At 35.0% G+C, this 22,413-nt stretch overlaps 2 protein-coding genes across 4 annotated transcripts in view; one reads left to right on the top strand and one right to left on the bottom strand.

Moving 5' to 3' along the window:
• LOC111043710 (serine/threonine-protein kinase meng-po) overlaps window positions 1–9,419 on the top strand; it is a 50,157-nt gene extending 40,738 nt beyond the window's left edge. For 2 of the 3 annotated variants that reach the window (XM_039428072.1, XM_039428073.1), the window contains exon 6: window positions 5,991–9,419. In XM_039428072.1, the coding sequence (XP_039284006.1) occupies window positions 5,991–6,355 (365 nt within the window). In that variant the 3' untranslated portion in view covers window positions 6,356–9,419. The remainder of the gene's footprint in view (window positions 1–5,990) is intronic. The other variant, XM_039428074.1, reaches the window with a different exon arrangement.
• LOC120351589 (plasma membrane calcium-transporting ATPase 1-like) overlaps window positions 8,136–22,413 on the bottom strand; it is a gene marked incomplete at its 5' end in the record, with an annotated part of 95,430 nt that continues 81,152 nt past the window's right edge. Inside the window, 5 exons of the mRNA XM_039429436.1 lie at window positions 8,136–8,798; window positions 9,266–9,417; window positions 10,538–10,746; window positions 17,589–17,787; window positions 18,411–18,617. Of these exons, the coding sequence (XP_039285370.1) occupies window positions 8,486–8,798; window positions 9,266–9,417; window positions 10,538–10,746; window positions 17,589–17,787; window positions 18,411–18,617 (1,080 nt within the window). The remainder of the gene's footprint in view (window positions 8,799–9,265; window positions 9,418–10,537; window positions 10,747–17,588; window positions 17,788–18,410; window positions 18,618–22,413) is intronic.

Raw genomic sequence — 22,413 nt, 5'->3', positions numbered from 1 at the left:
ATGGATTTGTTCAAGGTAGATCAACCGGTGGTGGCCACCACCAACTTGGTTGAATTTACTCAGAGAGTCTCGTCGATTTTAGATGGTGGTAGGGTTGATGTCGTTTACACTGACCTGTCAAAGGCATTCGACTCCGTGAATCATTCCATATTGTTGAAGAAAATATCCCTATTTGGTTTTAGCATGTCCCTACTTTCCTTTTTCGAGACTTACCTTGTTGGGATAAGGCAGTATGTACAGATGCTGAATTACCGGTCACAATGTTTTGTGAATACTTCTGGGGTTCCTCAGGGATCGAACTTGGGACCATTGCTCTATCTGTTATTCATCAATGATTTGCCTAATGTCATAAATCACTCTAATGTTCTATTATATGCCGATGATGTGAAGCTTTTCAGAAGAATAAGTGATATTGTTGATTGTGAGCTCTTGGAGAGTGATGTGGATGGTCTGTGTGGATGGTGCGTGGATAATGGATTGGATGTGAATGTGGGAAAATGCAGTGTCATGAGGATTACCCGTCAGAGGAACATTACATTGAACAACGCTCTGTATCATATTAATGGCATATAATTATTGAAGAAGTAGAAAATTTCAAAGACTTGTGAGTTGTTTTCGATCACAAGCTCAATTTCTCTCTGCATGTTGAAAGGATTGTGAATAAGGCATATCAGCAGCTTGGTTTCATCATCAGAACATGCTCACATTTCAACAGCATACGGACTCTGTGCTATCTCTTCAAGACACTTATTCGTAGCGTTCTGGAGTATGGTTGTGTGGTTTGGAACCCATACCAGAATTCACTGATACATCATTTGGAGTGTGTTCAAAACAGATTCCTTAGATATTTATATTTTAAAAAGTTCAACAATACATGCCCCTTCGACTTCCCCACATCACAACTCAGAATGATGTTCGGTGTGGAATCATTAAAATTGAGACGTGATTTTAGTATGCTTTTGTTCGTTTTTAATGTATTCAATGGCAGAATCACCTCAATGTTTTTGCTTTCCCAGTTAAATGTGTACATTTCTGCAGTGCCTCGCCGTTCCAGTTTTAGATTATTTATACCTTATTGCAACACTTTAAATCATCAGAACTCTCCCATATATAAATCATCAGTAATTTTCAATTGCTTCTCGGATCATCTTGACCTGTCATTCGGTTACAGTCGCTTCCGTAGGGATTGCAGGCGACTTCTGCGAGTGTGACTGTCGAGTGTTTTAATGTGTCTCTTGTCTGTTGAGTTGATGTTGTATGTTTTTTTTAATCCACTTATGTACTAGTCCTCAAGGGTATGATTAGTACTGACTCGGTTTTTTTTGTTCATTTATTTTTTTCTATTATTTTTCCTCTTCTTTCATTGTAATTTTTTTCAATATTCTTCTTTTCTATGTATAATGAACTATTGTAATTGTGTTGTTATGGAAGCAATATTTTTGGGAGAAATTCTGTATGCTTCCATGTTTTTCATAAATAAATAAATAAATAAATAAATAATGAATTAAACTTGTTATACCTCGATCCCTAATCAAAAAGTTACTAGAAATGTTTCACGATGACCCTTTGACCGGTGGTCATACAGGCATTTACAAAACTTATGAGAAAATATCATCGAGATACTATTGAGAAAACGTGTATGACAGTGTAGTAAACTACGTTAAAAAATCATGTAAAGACTGCCAAGAGGCATACATTTTTCAGCCCAATTTTACTTGTCATGAATTTTCACCGTCGTCGACACTTTTAATTTTTAAACAATGGATGCTCTTGGATTGTGAAAATTCATGTCAAATAATCGGCTACATTACACTGGAGTCAGAAAATTGGCTTTCCGAAACGGGGCGTGGTCGTAGTCCACGTTTAAATTAAATTTCGAAAAACTAGAAAATTGAACACAAAATAAAATTAAGAGAAAATAGTGTAAAGTTTTAGCTACTTTAAATTATTTAGGAATGTTTCATTTCGTCAAGGAAAAACGTTTCCAATTATAAAAATGAGAAAATGAAGAATATCATTGAAACTACGACTACGCCCCGTTTCGGAAAGCCAATTTTCTGACTCCAGCTGTTTAAAGTATAGAACTTAGCTGAATCCCGAGCTCGGAAACCGCCCCTTATTGTTTGAAAATTCAAACACTTTCAAACCTAATGTGTCAACTTCAACAGAGTGTTTCGTCATGTAAAACAACATCAACTTATGATACTTTCATCTCAAACAAATCCATCATGATACGTACACACACTAGTACAAAATATAGCTCAAGTGAAGTTCTAGCAGGCAAGAGTCCACCGCGAAGAGATCCTCAAATAATGACTAATGTTATAAACTAGAGTTATTTGTTTTCAACCTCCGATTGGCCATGGCCATAATGGAAGACAAATGCATTTGAAAGAATTTTTTTTCACTAAAAGTGACTCACACACTTATGAACATTATTATTTTCGAACATACAATATTTATTATTAATTCTTTAACATAATTATCGTGAACCGTAAAGGTTGAGGAATTCGTCATACCAGTGGACCAGTCTACAGTAATCCTCTTCATAAAATACTACCGCCAAATGAGTTTGAGTGCATAAATGGGCTATGACATTGTTTTTGAGCTCTCGCTAGTTTGGGAGCTCTGTCCACAAAGTCATGTCATGAGTTGTTTCGGGGGAAGGTATGAATTACCAGAGGCCTAGTCAGTTTTGTGTGGTGGGTGATCGAAATTATCCTTTTTGATTCGCTGGATAAGCCGTGTGGTTGCACCAGAATTGTGGAGCCGAGTTGCCATGGTTCTCAACGATTCCGGAAGTTATTTCAACTTACACACAAATATCATCACTGATAATTTTACTACGTAAACTTGAATCATTCTTCGTTGGATTTATGCAGAACTATTGCCTTTTGCTAGTACTTGGCAGGAGACTCATGTGAAGCAGCCATGTTTCTGCTGGGTCTAAAGGTGCGTACAGATTTACGCGCCGCGAACATGAGAAATTCACTTTTGATGCCAAGCTGATACCAAGATTTTTATATCTGTATCTTACCGTTCCTGTGAAAATACAGATATAGTCAGCTGATTAAAAGTGAATTGCTCATGTTCGCGGCGCGTATATCTGTACGCACCATATGACTTGAGAACAACTATAATTGACGATTAGGCCACATCCATCACAGGGCATTTGGTGAGGATGCCAAGCTGCTTAGTTCCGAGAAATCGTCCCCCTACCGCTCGACTATGTCCAATAATATGCAATCGGAGGTTGATAAAAATGAACCTTGTGTCACCTGGTCATATGGGACATATATATGAATCATATATTTATCTCATATTGATCAGGATTTTAGAGTTTTAAATTGGAAAAATTTTATGAACAGTGTTTTTGTCTTTGAACAATCTTTGTCATCGACAGAAAGATTGTTTATTTCATTTGTTGTCAAAATTAATGTAGCTTCTCTTTTGTTTTTAATAACAAACGTGCCGCTTGTGCGACAGATAAAAATATGTACTTGAAATGGCTTTCATGTTTGGCATTGACTGAGTTATATTTAATACCCAAAATTTAACTTTTGGTCTGAGCGTCAGTGTGTGTGAGCTTGTTCGATAGGACTGAAAGTTAAGTCCGGCTGATCCAGTGAAAAAGGCTAGATTTCGGTTCGTTTAATAGTACAGTTATTCTGTCACAGATCGGGCAGTATAAAAATAATTGTATTGTTAAGGGAGACGGGTTCTGAGCCTATTCATTGGTTCAGTTAATATTTGTTCTTTTAAAATACTAAAGTCGCGAAATACCAGTGGATGCCAAAGTGGGAAGCTATTTCAAAAAGGTAGGTGACAACTGAATCATTGTTCTTAAATTTTCATAGCCACAAACATTGAATCCTCATTAGCAGCAAGCGAGTGTTTTCCCCATTAATTCATATCAAATATTGTTTTATAATCAAATTAATCTTGTTTTGTTCAAATGTACATATGTTAAGATTCATTAATTAAAGTTCTAGTTATTCTGTTCTTTTTTCGTTATCATAGTTCCCCCCCCCCCTACATATATTTGGTGTAGGCACATCGTGCTTACATATTTGGTGGAGGCTTCTCCCGCCGTTCCACACGTGCTTACATATTTTTTTTGTATTATTATAGGTTTCTTTTATTCAAAGTAAATAACATGAAACTAATCACGTCCATTCAATCAATTATTTATTTTGTTATGATTTCAATCAGAAATTAATTACCTTTTATTCAATTATTACTTCGAATTCGATAAAATGACTTGAAAAAAAAATCGATAAAGATCAAGATCAATAATATATGAATTAAGTAGAAAACTATTCGACAAGTTTCTGTACATACTACGAAATTCTACCATTATTAACATTAACAATAATATTTGAAACAATAATTGAATAAAAGGTAATCTATTTCTGATTGAAATCATAACAAAATAAATAATTGATTGACTGGACGTGATTAGTTTCATGTTATTTACTTTGAATAAAAGAAACCTATAATAATACAAAAAAAAAATGTAAGCACGTGTGGAACGGCGGGAGAAGCCTCCACCAAATATGTAAGCACGATGTGCCTACACCAAATATATGTAGGGGGGGGGAAACTATGATAACGAAAAAAGAACAGAATAACTAGAACTTTAATTAATGAATCTTAACATATGTACATTTGAACAAAACAAGATTAATTTGATTATAAAACAATATTTGATATGAATTAATGGGGAAAACACTCGCTTGCTGCTAATGAGGATTCAATGTTTGTGGCTATGAAAATTTAAGAACAATGATTCAGTTGTCACCTACCTTTTTGAAATAGCTTCCCACTTTGGCATCCACTGGTATTTCGCGACTTTAGTATTTTAAAAGAACAAATATTAACTGAACCAATGAATAGGCTCAGAACCCGTCTCCCTTAACAATACAATTATTTTTATACTGCCCGATCTGTGACAGAATAACTGTACTATTAAACGAACCGAAATCTAGCCTTTTTCACTGGATCAGCCGGACTTAACTTTCAGTCCTATCGAACAAGCTCACACACACTGACGCTCAGACCAAAAGTTAAATTTTGGGTATTAAATATAACTCAGTCAATGCCAAACATGAAAGCCATTTCAAGTACATATTTTTATCTGTCGCACAAGCGGCACGTTTGTTATTAAAAACAAAAGAGAAGCTACATTAATTTTGACAACAAATGAAATAAACAATCTTTCTGTCGATGACAAAGATTGTTCAAAGACAAAAACACTGTTCATAAAATTTTTCCAATTTAAAACTCTAAAATCCTGATCAATATGAGATAAATATATGATTCATATATATGTTCCATATCACCAGGTGACACTTGTATATTAGTAATCAATCTTTTTAAATTGGGATACTTGACAGGAAAAAAGTATTACATTAAAGTAAAGCCTGCATTATATGTGATAATATAATTAGCTCATGAATGAAACATGTTTGAATTTCTCGCTAGAGAATATTAAATATTCTGAAAATAATTGAAAACAAGATTGTCCAGTGGAAAGGATTGTCACAGCAGACAGATGGTCACAACAGTGTAGCTGATCTCTTCTCAGTTCTCCTGATTGAGAGTGAAGAAATAATTTTATAAAAAATGAATGAGCTTTTAAATTTTACCTTCAATAATTATTATTAACGGAAATCCAATTAAATGCTGTAAACCACCCCGGAGAATTCTGCTACCGCATATATTGACAACAGGGTGAACAGCTATTTTCATTTGATAATAATTATTCATTCATTAACATTTGAACAAAATGAAATTCCTCATTCATCCATATCTCTTACATCAACAGTACTTAACAGAAATTAGAAGCTCAGCTCATGTGAGCATCATCTTCTGCTTGAATCAAATTATAACTTTCACTGTTGACTTGACGTGGTTTTATTTACCTACATGCCACTCTTATCTTAAAATGTTACTGTGATGAAAATGTTGAATGTTTTTTCATGTTTCAGACTCCGGGTATGAAGACGAGAGTCTGTGCCCATCGATGTACAGCTACCACAGCAGTTTGGAGGAGAAGAACAAGCTGCTGGCAACACTGGCCGAGTACGGCATTGAGACGACGGTGGATCGAGTGGCAAAGAAGGACAGAATCCGCGACTGGATCCAATCCAGTGTGATAGCTGAGGGTGAAGAGGAAGAGGAAGAGCAAGAGCAACAACAAGCAGAACGCCCTCAACCAACTGGGAGGTCGGTGGCGACCAACAATTCATCATCAAAGAAAACAACCATTTCCAGGCGAACGATGAAAGAAGGCAGCTCGTCTGCTGGCACTAACCAGACTGAAGCAACATCCAGCCGTTCAGAAAGCTACTGAGAAAATATTTGTATGGAGATCAAACTCCAATATGCAGGCTGTAACGAATAATTTTATGTCGTCTCATTTCCTTCTCACTCATAAATATGCTGTATTTGGATGTCAATATTTTTTGAAGTGGGGAAATTATACTCACGTTTATAGACGACGATAATTTACAGTTTCCTTCGGTGATGTGGACATAATCAAATCATGAAAGAGACTACCATCAAAAGCTTGAGAAGAGAAATTCTATGAGATGAAGAAGAAGGAATAAGGAAAGTCAATATGTAAAGGATTCAAATGAGTTTATATAATTAAGACAGAGTATGTGAGGAAGAGTTGATTCGCTAATTGGACATATTTGATTGGTTGATATGTTGAGCATACAATTCTATGATAGAGCTTGTATGATTGGATTCATAGTTGAATTTACTTTCCACCGTGGATCCACACAATAATGCAGATAATACTTCGAGAGAAAGAGATAATATTGCTTCAATCTATAAACTCCATAATAAGGTGATTTGAAACTGATTGATACGTTGTTTAATGCTGTCTATCGAATTATGTTAGTGTGTTCAAAGACTACAATAATATACAGGAATGGATCTGAATAGAAGAATTATGATGGTGGAGAAATGAGCTAGACGATAAGAAGAGGAAGTGGCCGGCACTGGTCTGTTGATGTGAACAAAAAGTTGAAATATGTTAACAAAACTTTCAGCCATAACACAATTTTATTTTTTTTAAATATCATGAGAAGATTTTTTCTTTCGTCGTTAATGATGATTTCAAAATGTATTTTTAGACACACATACAAGTAATTTGATACAGAGATTAACAAAACGAATACATGCAAACAACAACAACAATACACATTAAAACAAAATAAAAAGGAAGTGGTGCATAAAAAAGGGTGGAGGATTGAAGGGTTTTTCCAACTATGGATATCCATGTACTAGGAAAAGTACTACTAGGATAGTACTGAGAGGGAGAAATTTGCATTTATCTCTGTGTTTTTGACCAGATGAAGCTTGACGTTGGGAATACTCTATTGATATGAAATTTTGAAAAGTCAAGGCCCAGTTAATCGTAGACTACTTGGGGAGTCCGGTCCCACAAGGTGTCAAACTATCAATTCGATAACTGAGAACTTCTATCAAATTTAACCGTGAACCACAGCGGATTAATGACGTAAGTTAGATTATGACACTGAACCACGGTTGAATTTAGTAGACGTAAATTCAACGGGGAGAATGTCACAGAAAAAAGATTGATAGGCTAATGCATTTTTCTGAAAATAGCTGACCATATTCGATTGAAAAATAAGGATTAATGGATAAATTATATGAGCGTGATCATATAACTTTGTACAGATATAAAAGTGAATATTTGTTATCATTGTTTTATAAAAGTGAGTGGATATTATGTAATAATAATATTTTTTATTATCTACTATAGAATTACCATATCAATGTTCATGTTGACGTGTTTCTCATTTTTGCTTGTCCTTGTGTATTGGACGTTGTGAAGCATAGTTTATGAGTGAAAAAATTGATTATTTCTATTAAACTATATAGAGATCATGGAATTTGTCTTATTGAGATATTTAGAAATGTTCTATCCCGATGGTACGTGGGCGGACAGATCTCAGCCAGGTCGCACACTCAACTTCAGCGACACCTTCCAACCTAAACTAAAAGGTTCAAACTGAATGTGAGTTGTGAGTTATGTGAAAATGAAATAGACTGTCCATCATTTAAAATGAATATGATAAGACAAAAAATACAGTCACGTAACAGGCACAATAACATTTAATCACAATGGAAAATAAATCAAACAAAATGTTTACCGAGTAGCTGTGCTTTTCAATAATGGAGAAATATAACATGGATGATGGTTGTTGGGAACATTAAATTATAATAAATATTAAATTATATCATACCTCACACATCTCTTAGTAAAGTAATTAAACATTGATTTTTTTAATAACTTGAAGAGTCTTACAAGATTACTGCAAAATTAACAGATCTGAGTGAAAAAGTAAAAACGTATTCTATGCTCTAACAAACTTTCAACTGCATAGATTGATTCTGTAAAATTAAAAAGTATTAATCACAACTAACAAGAATAAGAGTTGAATTGAGATCATATCTCATACATATAATGGAGCTCTCTGGCTGTGTTCATAATGCTGAGGTATTCTAAGCAATCTTCCAGATTGGCATTCAAAAGCTTGACATTTTTATTGTTGTAGATAATGATTGTATCAGCTTGGGGACTATCGGTAACAATAATAACAGTTTTGTCATCAATGAAAAATTTGATTTTTTTCTTTATCTTTGAGGGTACTTTATCCAATAGCTGATGGACTTGCGGTCTTTTCAAGATACTGATATTTTCTTCAGCCAGCCGTTTTCTTCTATCTTGTAGCTCTTGAGCAAGAAGCTCGACATTGATGCTGGAAGCACAATAGCAATGAATATATAATCATTCATTACATATATTAAAATTAAAAGGATTGTATCAGAATAAGAAAAGATAGAATGAGAATGTGGAATAAAACTACTGAATGTCAATAGATGAGTCTTCGCCTTATGAATCAATACACAAGCATGCACATTAATAATACTGATTGAAAGAGTAAAATAGGTTCAACTCAAAACTGTTTCTCCCACGAATTTTTGTGAATAACAATTTCAAAGATTGAGTAATACTTTTACTGCATCGATTCTCGTTACTCTTTGAATATAGTAACTGAGAAGATAGTAGGCCTATATCAAACATTACTGATCATTGGACTGAATTTTACATGAATAAAATAAACTGTGAACAAATACAACCAAGTTGTAACAACCTCAATCTTAGTAAAATACGGAAACTAACAAAATGAATAAAATTGTTGTAAAATAAAGTTTTTATACTTACGATTCAACTCTTGGCACCATTTTCGTGGGAAGAGTAGTGATCAGTTGCGCCCACAGCACAGAACCAATGCCAAAGAATACACACCACAGCCACTGATCGAATGAGAGGCGTATAGTAGAGAATACTTCATCACCAAACTCAACGATCAGCACCTGGATGGAAAAAATGATTGCATTGATATAAGAACTGATTGAACAATGAAGTAGCTTTACTTTTTAAACTGTTTTGTATTTTTTGACAACAGTGAAAAAAATAATTTCTCAAACTTGAAATATTAAGGTGAAAGGTGATACTCGTATCAACTTTTTAATTTTTCTGTTCACCCTTTTTTATTTTTCAGATGTGAACTGAGCAATAATATTAATATATTTTTTGTATAAATATAGAATGCATAGTCATACGATGATTGAAATAGAGACAACTTTTACTCAGTTTTTTTTTTTTGTAAAAATTGTCCTGTTTCATTGTCATAGCCATCGATAATTCGGAAACTTGTTATCGAAATGAGCTTTTTCTGATGACGAATTGTCTAAGTTTTAGTGCTCTTCAAAACGTTATAGCGAATAATGTAGTGTACAATTATTGATTTTTGTGATATTTAGGCCTATACTTGTTCATTCATTGATTTTTACACTAATAAATGATACATCATAATTGACCGAGCGAAGTGAGATCTAAGATTCGAGTCGACGGTTTGGCATTTCTCTTAATGTTTAAATATTTAAATGTTTCAAGATCTTCATGAAATTTGACAGGTATGTTCCTTTTTTAATTGCGCGTCGACGTATATACAAGGTTTTTGGAAAATTTTGCATTTCAAGGATAATATAAAAGGAAAAGGAGCCTCCTTCATACGCCAATATTAGAATAAAAATCAGACTATAGAATTATCATCATAAATCAGCTGACAAGTGATTACACAGATGTGTGGAGAAGCCAGTCTATTGCTGTATTTCCATAAGGTAACTATTTCCTATAGTTTCAATCAGGTACTTGTGGATGAGAATACTGCGTGAGGTCTACTGTTCACAGAACTACTAGTAATAAATGATTGGGAAAGGAACAAAAGGCTCAGCCCAAGACTGATCTTTTCCAAAACCTTGATATAATTAACTGATTTGTTCATCTGAAAGGCTGAAGTCCACAGCATTGTCAGTTCGTTGATCATGACATTGCTAGAGATGGCTAAAAAAACAGTCAAGATTCACTCCTCCATTTTAGTATCATGTAGAGTGTAACACACTATTCGACATTAAAATGTAAAAGTATCACCTGACTGAAGACTGTTCCAATCCAAATACAGCAGTAAATTTGATTGGTGAAAACCCCTTTGAAAACGTTCCTCTGGCCATGTATTTTTCTGGCATTAATCTCATTGAATAATGTCATTATAACGAATGTATTGAAAATAATTGTGTAATGCTGGGTCGGTTCAAAACTGTCACTATCTCGGCCTGATGGAATTCCGAGGACTTTGTCACCTGCAAATTAATGTAATAATTCAATAGGATTTTCCAATAAAAAGAAGATTTGTGAATTAAAAATTCTAATCGTTTTTATTTTTTGTATATAACACTCCCTAACACAAGGATCAAAACAAACTGATAAAATTCTATTGTGATTACGTGGAGAAAGCAGTTTTATTTACTGGGTGACTTACAATCATTCAAATAGAGATCTTATTTATTTGAGGATAATGTTGCAAAGTTCTAATGCATTACTCTAGCTTATTATGTAGATACTATTCATAATTATGTTATATCTTATTCACATTCTTGTATCTTCTGCTCAAATGGGCTAGAAAAATAGGGTTAGGTCTAATGTTTAATGCCTATCCTCTGACAGAGGATATTTTGATAGACAACAATATTATATTGATGTTCTTTTCCATGACAAAACACTATTATAATAACTATGTTGTAGTATAGACACTGTGAATTTGTGTTTATTCAAAAAAACAATTCTTCATGATGAAATAAGGAATGCATTCCACTCCTTAGGAGGACCTTCATCAGCCTGGCACCAAGGGCGCTTGCTTTTCAAGGGTTGGGCTGTGTGGCAAAAATGTGTAAGAAGATGGCGTCTGATTTGAAATTGATTAAATTGAATTAGTCGTTTTTGAGGTATTTGAAAATTTCATATTATTCTAACGTTTTTTGAGGATGTGTAATATTTTAATGTGTTTCAATGTTTTTGTGATTGTGTCATGTTGCTACTGAATGTTCTGCATAATTATGTGAATTCTGAATTTGATTTTGATGCTTTTATATGTTCATTGTATCTGATCGTAAAGCTACGACCGGTAGCATATTTTTTAGGATTTGGAGATTTTTCTGTTCTTTCTTATTTTTTTAATGTACCTATTTTGTCTATTACATTGGATGTGAAGAGTAGACTCAGGTGTTAAAATTGGGCAGGAAGTCTTCCTCAACTCTCTCATGTTTGCTGACAATACAGTGATAGTTCAGGAAAGTGAGGATGAGCTACAGATGTTATGAGTTTGAAATAATCTAAAATAGCTTACAAATGACATGCAAAGCAGATGGAGACTGTTGCATTGTTGTGGCAGACTTTAGCCGCATGCCTTGGCATGTACTGCAACTAACCCCAGCTGTCACCTATCACTAAAGCTGCCATATCTCAGTTAATTATATTGGTCCAATCTTAAAAAATCTGGTATCAATCGATAGGTAAATTTTGCAAGAGCGATAAAGAAGTATTACGCGCGAATTACATACAAAATTCTTTCTACAACTGCTCAAACCTGTTAAATTACTTATATCGGCGGAGTTACAATTACTGACTCTTTAGGTTAAGATCTGACCTTTTGGCGAGCTGCTTACCATCAGCTGATCAGCGAGCGTAAAGAAACTCTTCTGCGCATGCGCGAATGATTTGCGAGTGTAAAGAAAATTTACTGCGCATGTGCGGATGGTTAGCGAGCGAAAAAGTAGATTCTCCTCAGAAATAAGCTGTTTTACAAGGAGAATTGAGTATGTAAATTCTTTTTTCTACAACTGTGCGTCACTGTTTTGCGCAAGCGATAAAGTCGAGCATTACGCTCTTAATACATAAATAGCTATTTTCTACAACTGAAACAATGCCCTAGAGTATTGGTTTTTGATTTTGATTTGATTAAATTTTCTCCCTGGAGACTCTTTAAAGAGTATAGGAAATCGTCAAGGACTATTTGTCTAAAAAATAAAGGAATACATATAAACATATATTATATACATCACATTCCACAATGTACATTGCAATTTAATCCTCCCAAAAGCCTCATTCTCCATCCATAAATTCTTGAATACTGTAGTAAACCCCGTTTGCTAAATATTTTCTCAATAGCTTTTTGAAAATATCCTTATTCTCATTTTCTCTCAAAGCTGACGGCAGTTTACTCATAAATTTCATACCCATATAAGAAGGCTTATTTTCATACTGAGCTGTCCTGTGGTATTGTGCAGAAAATTTACTCTTATTTCTAGTGTCATAATTATGTATGTCACAGTTTCTTATAAATTTTTTATCTCTTATATACATGATCACTTCGAAAATGTACAGTGCAGGCACAGTGAGTAGTCCTAGATCTTTAAAATACTCTCTGCAGGACTCTAATGGCTTAAGACCTTTAATCGCTCTCACAGCTCTCTTTTGCATTCTAAAGATTCTATCTAAATTTTTGAGACTGGAGCCCCCCCAAACCAATATTGCATACCGAATATGTGACATTATGAGGGCATGATATACTGTACATGTTAAGATAGTGTTCCCAGTACTTAATCTTGAAATCTGCCTGAGTGCAAACACTCCAGATGATATTTTACAGCACAAATGATCAATATAGTTATCCCAAGACAAGTTCTGGTCCAGCAAGACACCTAGAAATTTCACAGACAGAGGTTGTTCAACATTCACTCCATTTATTTGAACGTTTATCTCTTCAAGATCTCTATAATTATTTTTATGTTTGAAATGCAAGAACTGCGTTTTAGTTTCGTTCACTTTGAGGTTATGTTGACTGAGGAATTGGGCTATGGCATGAACATTGACAAAAGTATCTAGTTCTAATTTTTCTGCATCCTTTGCACTACAAATGTAGGATGTGTCGTCAGCATACATCAAAACCTTACCACTTGTTATTATTTGTGGTAAATCGTTAACATATAAAATGAATAATAATGGTCCGAGGATCGAACCCTGTGGTACACCTGTTTTTATTCTAAGATTATTTGATCTGTATTAATTTTTTGCCCATTTTCTTCTCTAGTCATCTCCACACACTGACTTCTACCCACAAGATAGGATTTGAACCACTCAAGCTCCACATCAGTAACTCCCACATATTCAACTTTTTCAACAAGATAGTGTGGTCCACACAATCGAATGCTTTGCTCATATCGAGAAAAACTCCCACTGCCCTTTCACCATTATCCATTCTATCTATTACATTCTCCACAAGAGACGCAATGGCTGACCTGGTTGATTTATCCTTCTGAAATCCATGTTGCTCGGATGACAAAATTCCATTTCGAAACAAATGCTCCACAAAACGAATTAACATTGCTTTTTCATAGATTTTACCCAGTGCATTCCCTATAGTGATTGGTCGAAAATTATTTGCCAGATTTTCTTCGCCACTCTTGTGGATTGGTACTATCTTCGACTCTTTCAATTTCTGAGGAAATACACCACACTCCAAGGACTTATTCACCAATACTGTTAATGGAGCAATTAAATACTTTTTACAACTCTTTATAACAACAGTTGAGATCCCATCAAGACCAGTGCCCTCTTACTCTTCAGGGAATCAATAATTTCGAGAATTTCTGTTTCTGTGAAAGGAGCAACAACCATCTTTTCAATATGGCTTGAGTCATTTTCTGTTTCAACACATGATTGGGTAAAACCATCCCAAACTGAGTCTTCAATGTTTGAGCCAACTTCCTGGAAGAACTTATTTAGATATTCACAAATCTCGTTTCCATCTTTCAAAACATTGCCCTCTTTTGTTTTCATACTACCATGTACCTGTTACCATTTGTTTGCCTTGATCAGTTTTTTCATCATTTATGATCCTCCATACACATTTATTCAGGTTATTTGACGCACTCAAAGTATCCACAACGTAATTGCTTTTTGCTCTTCTTATCGCATTTGTATAGTGCTTTTTCAAGTTCATGTACTCTCTCTCTTTTGTTGCATCTCTACTCTGCGAGAATAATTTGAAAGCATTTCTTACATCCTGTCTCAATTGTAATATATCCTCAGTGATCCACTTATTTTTATTTTCCGTACAGCTCATTTTAATCTCTTTATTGGACAGGAAACATTGAAATAATAATCAAGCGTTTTTGAAAATTCCAAAAACTGATTGCTTGGATCAACCTCACTATACATACTTCTCCAATTCTCTCTGGATAAATGGTTATTAAGACAGTTCAGGTTACTTGTAGACATTTCTCTAATTTCTTCAATACATCTTTTCATTTTTTCAGCTACATACAAACCACTGGTCACTTTCAAAAACTGAAATGTGTGATCGGATAGTTCAGAGCTTCTCACTGCCACTTCACAGTCATTTATGTTGGTGATTATATTATCGATTATTGTTTGTGAGTTTCTAGTGATTCTAGTGAACTTATCCACTTTTATGGTAAGATTATTCACAGTAAATATGTCTCTAAACGTATCACTCATAGAGCTCTTCATATTCAGATCCACATTGAAATCGCCAGCAATTATTATATTATCATACTTGTTTGTCAGATCATGCAAAACTGTATCAATTCGATCACAGAAATTATTCCACTCTCCATTTGGTGATCTGTATACTCCAACAATCACAAACTTCTCTCTACCTTTTCCTATTTCCACTCCAGTTATTTCCATATCCATTTCAATCGAACAACTATCTAGGTAGGGGAGTTTACGGACTTTAACAGTATTTTTTGCTAGAATACAAACTCCACCACTTCTGTGTGATTTTCTACAAAAATTTGCATTTATGTTGTAGCCATCAAATTTCAACTGTGATATTTCAGCATATGTGAGTCCATGTTCTGTAAAAACAACAACATGTGGAGATTCAGCTTTCAAAAATACATTTATCCTATCAACTTTATTTCTGATATATTGTATATTTTGGTGAATAAGAATTAAATCGTTTAAACACTTTGAGTGGTTTGAAATTTTCCATACTCTCTGTATCCGTCAGCAAAGGAAGATCAAACCGAATAACTGTACTAGGACACATCAAGGCTTCTTCCCTCTCTTCAGCCATTTCACTAAAAAAGAATCTTCGCTCACTGCACTGTTGCAGGTGATTTATTTACAATTATTTCTGCCAGTCTAGTGCACAGGATTTCTTTCCCCGATCCATTGAGATGAAGCCCATGTTGAGTGAAATTGTCCCTCCTCAATCTCTCATTGAGAAAACAATACTTATCCTCTTTACATTCTTTCTTGAAATACTATTTATGTGTTTGTGTATTATTTCGTTCATCTTGTTATCGAATGGTTCAGGTCGGGTCTGTCGAAGCGATTTGGAATAGTTGTCATTATAAGATTTGTTTTCAGACTTATTGGAACCAAGATATCAAGTACTTTCTTCACATCATTAACATTCTGCACTGTGTTAGCCTTAATGTCATTTGTGCCACCCATAACTATAGATAATCATTTGGACCAAAATTTTCGTTTGCCTATCAGCTCCTTCAACAATTTGACTCAGTGTAGCATTTGGTTTGAAGAAAATCTGGGTTTCAAAATTTGGAAGTTTTTCACCAATAAAATCCATTATTTTTCTTCCATGGCTATCCGCCAAAATTAATATTTTATTTCTAATGTTAGTATTCTTTTTTAAATTAGTATAATTTTTCCTCTTCACTTGTACATGTGACTCAACTTTATTTCCGTTTTTCTCGATCACATCATTACTACCATCTGATCCTGTCTTATCACCCTTTTTTTTTGGGTTTTGTCAGTTTGGGCAGATGATTTTCTTTTACAATTTTCATCTATATTCTCATTTTCCTTATTAACATAGCCAATTTTCCAGATTTGCTGAAAACATTGAAAGAGTTTTCTACTCTTATTGCACCACACTCGAAAGATGAATCAATTATAGTGTCACCCGGCGAATAGAAGTTCTTAATTCTTCTGTCTCAATTTTCAGAGATTTATTCTCGGCTCTCAATAAGATTTTCTGCCTCTAGAACTTCTATTGTTGTCAACATTCTCGCATTGTTTTCAATTATGTTTTCATTTTCATGTTTCAATAAGGCTTGATCTTTGAGGGCCGTTTCAAGTTCATCAATATTCGCCTGGAGAGACTCTAACAAGGAATTTTTTTTCTCCAACTCTATCTGTAAGCTCATAGAATGTGCAATTATGTCGTCTCTTTGTTTTTGGAGTTCAACTTCCCTTAGAGATTCATTTATAAATGACACACAAGGTGATGGAGAATCTCCACGATAAGACTGTCCTTCTTTATCAGTTATTACTGAATCCTCATTAATCGAGTCATTAAAAAGCTGATTTAATTTATTTTCAGGTGGAGAATGGTTATGTAGTTGTTAACATTGATTTCTTCAATCTTCGTAGCATCTTTGTCGGTTTTCAAGGTAGCCTTACAAGACTTAAATAGACAACGCCATTGAGCTAGACCAGATGGTAGGGAGTTCGTAAACACCTTGTATTTGATGTTCAACTTATTCAGCTGATAATCCCTCTCAGGTTAATAATGATTTCTCAAATTTCTTGATCACTTGAGGACACTGAATGAAAAGAAAAACTTATCTACACCCCCCTCCCCCTGAGCAGACGACAGCTTTGATCAGTTTTCTTGGTCCAAACATAGTTTGGTTTTCAACTAACACTTTTGGATTACTATGTTTAACTAATATTATTGATATTATTCATTTATTACTCGGAAGGAACTTAATTACTCCAACACTGGTTAATAATTATATTCACTTTTTGTAAATTCTTAAGGAGAGAAGAAATTTATAGTGTACAGAATAAGCATGCTGCGCACAATTGGATACCGTACTGACACAAAGTAGGGAGAATGCTGTTAGGTAGTGGGAATGATAAATGAAGGAAAGAGTATCGGGCCTCTCTGTCTTTGAGTGAGAGCCTTGTTAAAAGTATATCTTTCAACTATTTTTTATAATATATGTGTGCGCACACATGCTCAACACACTTGTTCTGTCCTTGTCTTGTCGTTAGTGACCACCCTAAAAGATACAATCCTACACATGCTGTAGGACTATTCACACACATGACTAACTTCCCTCAATGAATATGATCTCACAAAACCTACCTGCAAATAGTAGGAAAAATATGACCCCCAATTGATAGATAGTTTGACCAAGTACGTTCTTCCACATGGTTCTGGAGATGAGTGGCTTCGTGCGACCGTACGGTTTTCTGAGAAGAAGGTCTGGTGTTGGCAGTTCAGTGGCTAATGCAAGGGATGCCAGAGTATCCATTATCAGATTCACCCATAACATCTGAACAGCCTGCAATTTTGGAACACGATTATATTTGGTGATAAAGATCCACCTACTTGATATTGGTTCAGATATTTGTGCCTACTGGTTCGAATATTAACAAACATTTAACCGTTCCACAGGAGTCACTTTCAACTCATAAATTCTACAAATATAGGTCTATAGTGAAAAGGAAGCAGAAACAAAACATCAAAAGCATAAAACTTACTTGCTCTTATCGCTCTGATCATTGATGTATTCATTTGAATCGTGATCTAATCACTAGGAAATCTTTGGTATAATTCAAAAATCTTTTCTAAGTGAGACATATTATATACTGGTACAGTATTGGAAATCTAAAGATAGCTGATAATTCTCTTAATTGGACAATTTTCTACTTTTTTTAATTATCAGACAAAAAATTGTATTTACTGTAGAAGGAATCTCGTCAGAGGATAAATATAATTAATTCTGCCTGAAATAGATTACAAATCAAATAAAACCTGTTGCACATTATGTACGCAGTTGCACGAGTAAGCTCTTTTAGTCATTCTTAACGAAAATAATTTGTAAGCAAAGCTATTGGAATAATCATTTATCTTATCATGAATTATGTTAACCTGTATTACTAGTTTCAAAAATGTTCAACAAACCTTCAATGGACTGTCTTGTACGGAGCAAGAACCAATGAAAGCAACAATAACAGCTACTACGTTGACTGTCAGTTGAAACTGCAGGAACTTGGCGATGCTGTCATAGACATTCCTTCCCCACATGACTGCTTTCACAATACTAGTGAAGTTATCATCGGTTAGTATTATATCTGATGCTTCTTTGGCTACATCCGTTCCAGCAATGCCCTGTCAAAGGAATGCTTATGAAAGTTATTCAAATGGATGTCTCAGTTGATGTGATACAGGAAGTAGAGAGTACTAGGGTGAGCATATTTGAATAAAGACGTTAGTATTATAGTACCTAGGTTTTAGTTCAAATCTCAAGGCCGTTGCACTTTATCAAGGCTTGTTTTACAAAACACTGAGCACTGTATGTTGTGTAAGCTATAGCATACGCTATGGATTTGCCAGAACATGTGTAAGAAATTTGAAGTTCATAGCGGCAGATATGCATATAATCACCGTTTCAACCAATGTACCTAGAATACAGGTTCGGTATTGTAAGTATATTGGTTTCAACTATGACTCAATTTTAGTGAACTGATCATACAAGCACTAATACCTCTGTACTGTACTCTGTAATAACTCTGTAATACCTCTGTACCTCTGTACCTCTGGTACGTCTGCTCTGAGCTATCAATGAGAGAGGTCGAGTTTCGATTGCGCTGCCGTTTATCTGTAGATAAGAGCGTCCTGTTAAAATGACTAGCTGCGCCAAGTGTTTAAAACCGGTGAATCGTAGCTCTAAAGAAAAAGTGAGTTGTGATATTTGCGGGAGTTTCTTTCATTCGTCGTGTGTGAAGTTGACCGAGAGTGACATGAATTTCTGTCATCTGCGGCTGATGGTGGCGGTTGGTCCTGCGACAAGTGCATGCAGAAAAAACGTCTGGCTCGGTCTTGCAGCGATTCTACGCCTGTGCGGTCGACGTCGGCGCCGTCGGTCATCGAGTCGGGTACCACTATGGATGAGCTCAAAAGCATGCTCAAAAGGATTGAAGATGATTTCGGTAAATCATTGAACTCATGCCACGAAAAGCTCGATGAGAACTGTCAGTTACTTCTTAAGCAAAATGAAGTCATCTCTAAACTTCATGAAACTATTTCCACTTTAGAAACCGAAAATAAGGGTTTAAAGAATAAAATAAGTGAACTTCAGATAAGGTTAGAGGACAGTGAGCAATATTCTCGTGCTAATACACTCGAGATATTTGGTGTACCTGAAACTCCAAACGAGAACACTTTAGATAAGGTGATAGAGGTTGGTAAGGCACTTGACATAGAAGTTCGTGCTGAGATGATTGATGTGTGCCATCGATTGAAGAAGCAGAACAATCGGTCAACTCCTGGTATAATAGTGCGGTTTGTACGAAGAACTGATAAGGAGTTAATGTTACAGAAAAGACGTGTGAAACGCACACTGTCAACACGTCATCTAGGACTTCCATCGGATACACCCATATATTTAAATCAATCTTTGTCCCGAGCAAGACGGATTTTGTTCGCGAAAGCACGGCAAATAAAAATCGACAAAAAATACAAGTTTCTGTGGGTCGACAAAGGAGGCAATATAAAGATTAAACGAGAAGAAGGCAGCAAAGCAATTCTTATCTCTAGTGATGTCGACTTACAAAGACTCTAGATTTCAACAACCTTTAGTTTGTTATCAGAATGTTGGTGGATTGAGAACTAAACTTCATGAGTTATCTCTTGCACTCCTGAATTCTTCTTGTGAGATTATCGTCTTATCTGAAACCTGGCTGACTGAGGACATTAGAGACGGTGAATTCTGTGATGGCAAATACAAAATTTATCGATGCGACCGTAACCAACATTATCAGGTAGAACGAGAGGCGGGGGCGTGCTGGTGGCTGTTGCTGCTTCGTTGTCGACTGCATTGGTGAGTGTGCGTGCGGAGGTCAGATCCGAATCACTCACTGTCAGACTGCGTCTGCCTGGACGAACTATCAACATCACAGCAGTTTATCTGAGACCAACAGCTGGACTCCTCGATTATCAGAACTTTGTAGAGAGTATTGAAAACGAGTACGGTTTGATAAACGATGACAATATTATTGTTGGCGATTTCAATCTGAATGAGATTACTGATTATAATTTCAACTTCTCTGTCGGCTCCAGTAAGGCTAGATGTATTGCTCAATTAATGAGTCTGTTAAATTTGAATTCCTTCAATAATGTTCCAAATATAAATGGAAGAACTCTTGATTTAATCTTGAGTAATATCCCGTTGAATGTTACCAGGCAAGACGATCCCACGCTTGCTGAAAATAGTCACCACCCTGCTCTTGTTTTTCACATTGAAATGACTCACGTAGCTTTCCTTCCCACTAGCATTTCTTACTATAATTTTAAAAAAGCAGATTTTCATAAGCTTTATATAACTTTACAAAATTCTGATTGGGACAGTTTATACTTGATTGAGGATGTTGATAAAGCCGTTGAGTATTATTATGATTTGTTGCTTAAGGCTATGAATCAATGTATTCCAACAATAAATAAAATAAGTAGTATTAAGTATCCACGTTGGTTTAACAATGATATCATAAAAAATCTCAAATAAAAAATAAGTTAGCCCGTTTGAGAAAGTTTTCAAATCATTACAAGGAAAGGTTTCGAGAAGTTCGAACTAAACTGAAGTTTCAAATAACAGTTGCATATCACAGCTACATAACAGGTGTACAAAACAGTGCTAAAACTAACATTAAAAGTTTTTGGAACTACGTGAAGGATAGAAGAGCAAATAGAACCGTACCTGGGGAATATGAAATTGACAATGTGAAGATTCCTGCTAGAGAAGTATCTCAAGCATTTGCTGATCATTTTGCGTCTGTTTATGATAATGATACTCACTTTGTTCTCGACGACATAGTAGGTCCCAATAACAATTTCAAAATAAACGGTGTCTCAGACTCTTTTAATATAAGAATCATTACTGAGGGAGAAGTAGCTGAATCTATTAAAAACCTAAAACCTAAAAGATCTTGTGGTCCAGATAACATACCCCCCTATATAATAAAGGGCTGTGGGGAAATTTTGATTAGGCCTCTACACTATTTATTCAACCTGTCCATCCGTAAAAACAAGTTTCCTAGAAGGTGGAAGGAGGCAAGAGTCACTCCGATTCCTAAGGGTGGAAAATTAAATGATTTGAAAAATTTCAGGCCAATATCCAACTTGAATGCAACTGCAAAAGTATTCGAGTATGTACTGTTTGAGCATATTTTCAATAATTTTAAAAACATTATAACGGTTAGTCAGCATGGTTTCCTTAAAAAACGATCAACTGTCAGTAATCTTCTCCTATTACATTTAATTACATTTCAAGTCACCTTGATAAAGGCATACGTGTTGATGCAATTTACCTCGATTATTCCAGAGCTTTTGATAAGGTAGACCACAAAATCCTTCTGCAGAAAATGTTTGCCTTGGTTTCACATCCGAAATGGTTGCCTTCTTTCACTCATACCTCAGTCAGCGTTTATTCTTTGTGTATTTCAATAATATTAGATCAAAATGTTTCACGAGTGGTTCAGGTGTGCCCCAGGGGAGTAATCTTGGGCCTCTTTTGTTCCTTTTACTTATTAATGACATTCCAGAGTGTATTAAAAACAGTAATTGTCTCATTTATGCAGATGATGTTAAAATTTATCGAACTATACAGGATGATCAGGACTCTCAGATGTTACAGGAGGATTTGGGCAGGTTGAATGATGGAGTGAAAAAAACAATCTGGCATTAAATGTGAAGAAATGTAAATTTATTGTCTTCACTAGACAGCAACAGATTTTTGCTGACTACAAATTATTAGATGAACATCTTGAAAGAGTTTATGTGATTAAGGATTTGGGTGTCTACATAGACTCCACTCTCACCTTCAGAGATCACATTAATTACATCCTTAATATTTCAAATAAGATGCTAGGATTTATCATAAGAAATGTCAGACACTTCACAGACATTGATT

Source organism: Nilaparvata lugens, chromosome 5 (genome assembly GCF_014356525.2).
Source record: "Nilaparvata lugens isolate BPH chromosome 5, ASM1435652v1, whole genome shotgun sequence".
Lineage (NCBI taxonomy): Eukaryota > Metazoa > Arthropoda > Insecta > Hemiptera > Delphacidae > Nilaparvata > Nilaparvata lugens.
This window is presented reverse-complemented; position numbering and strand designations above follow the sequence as displayed.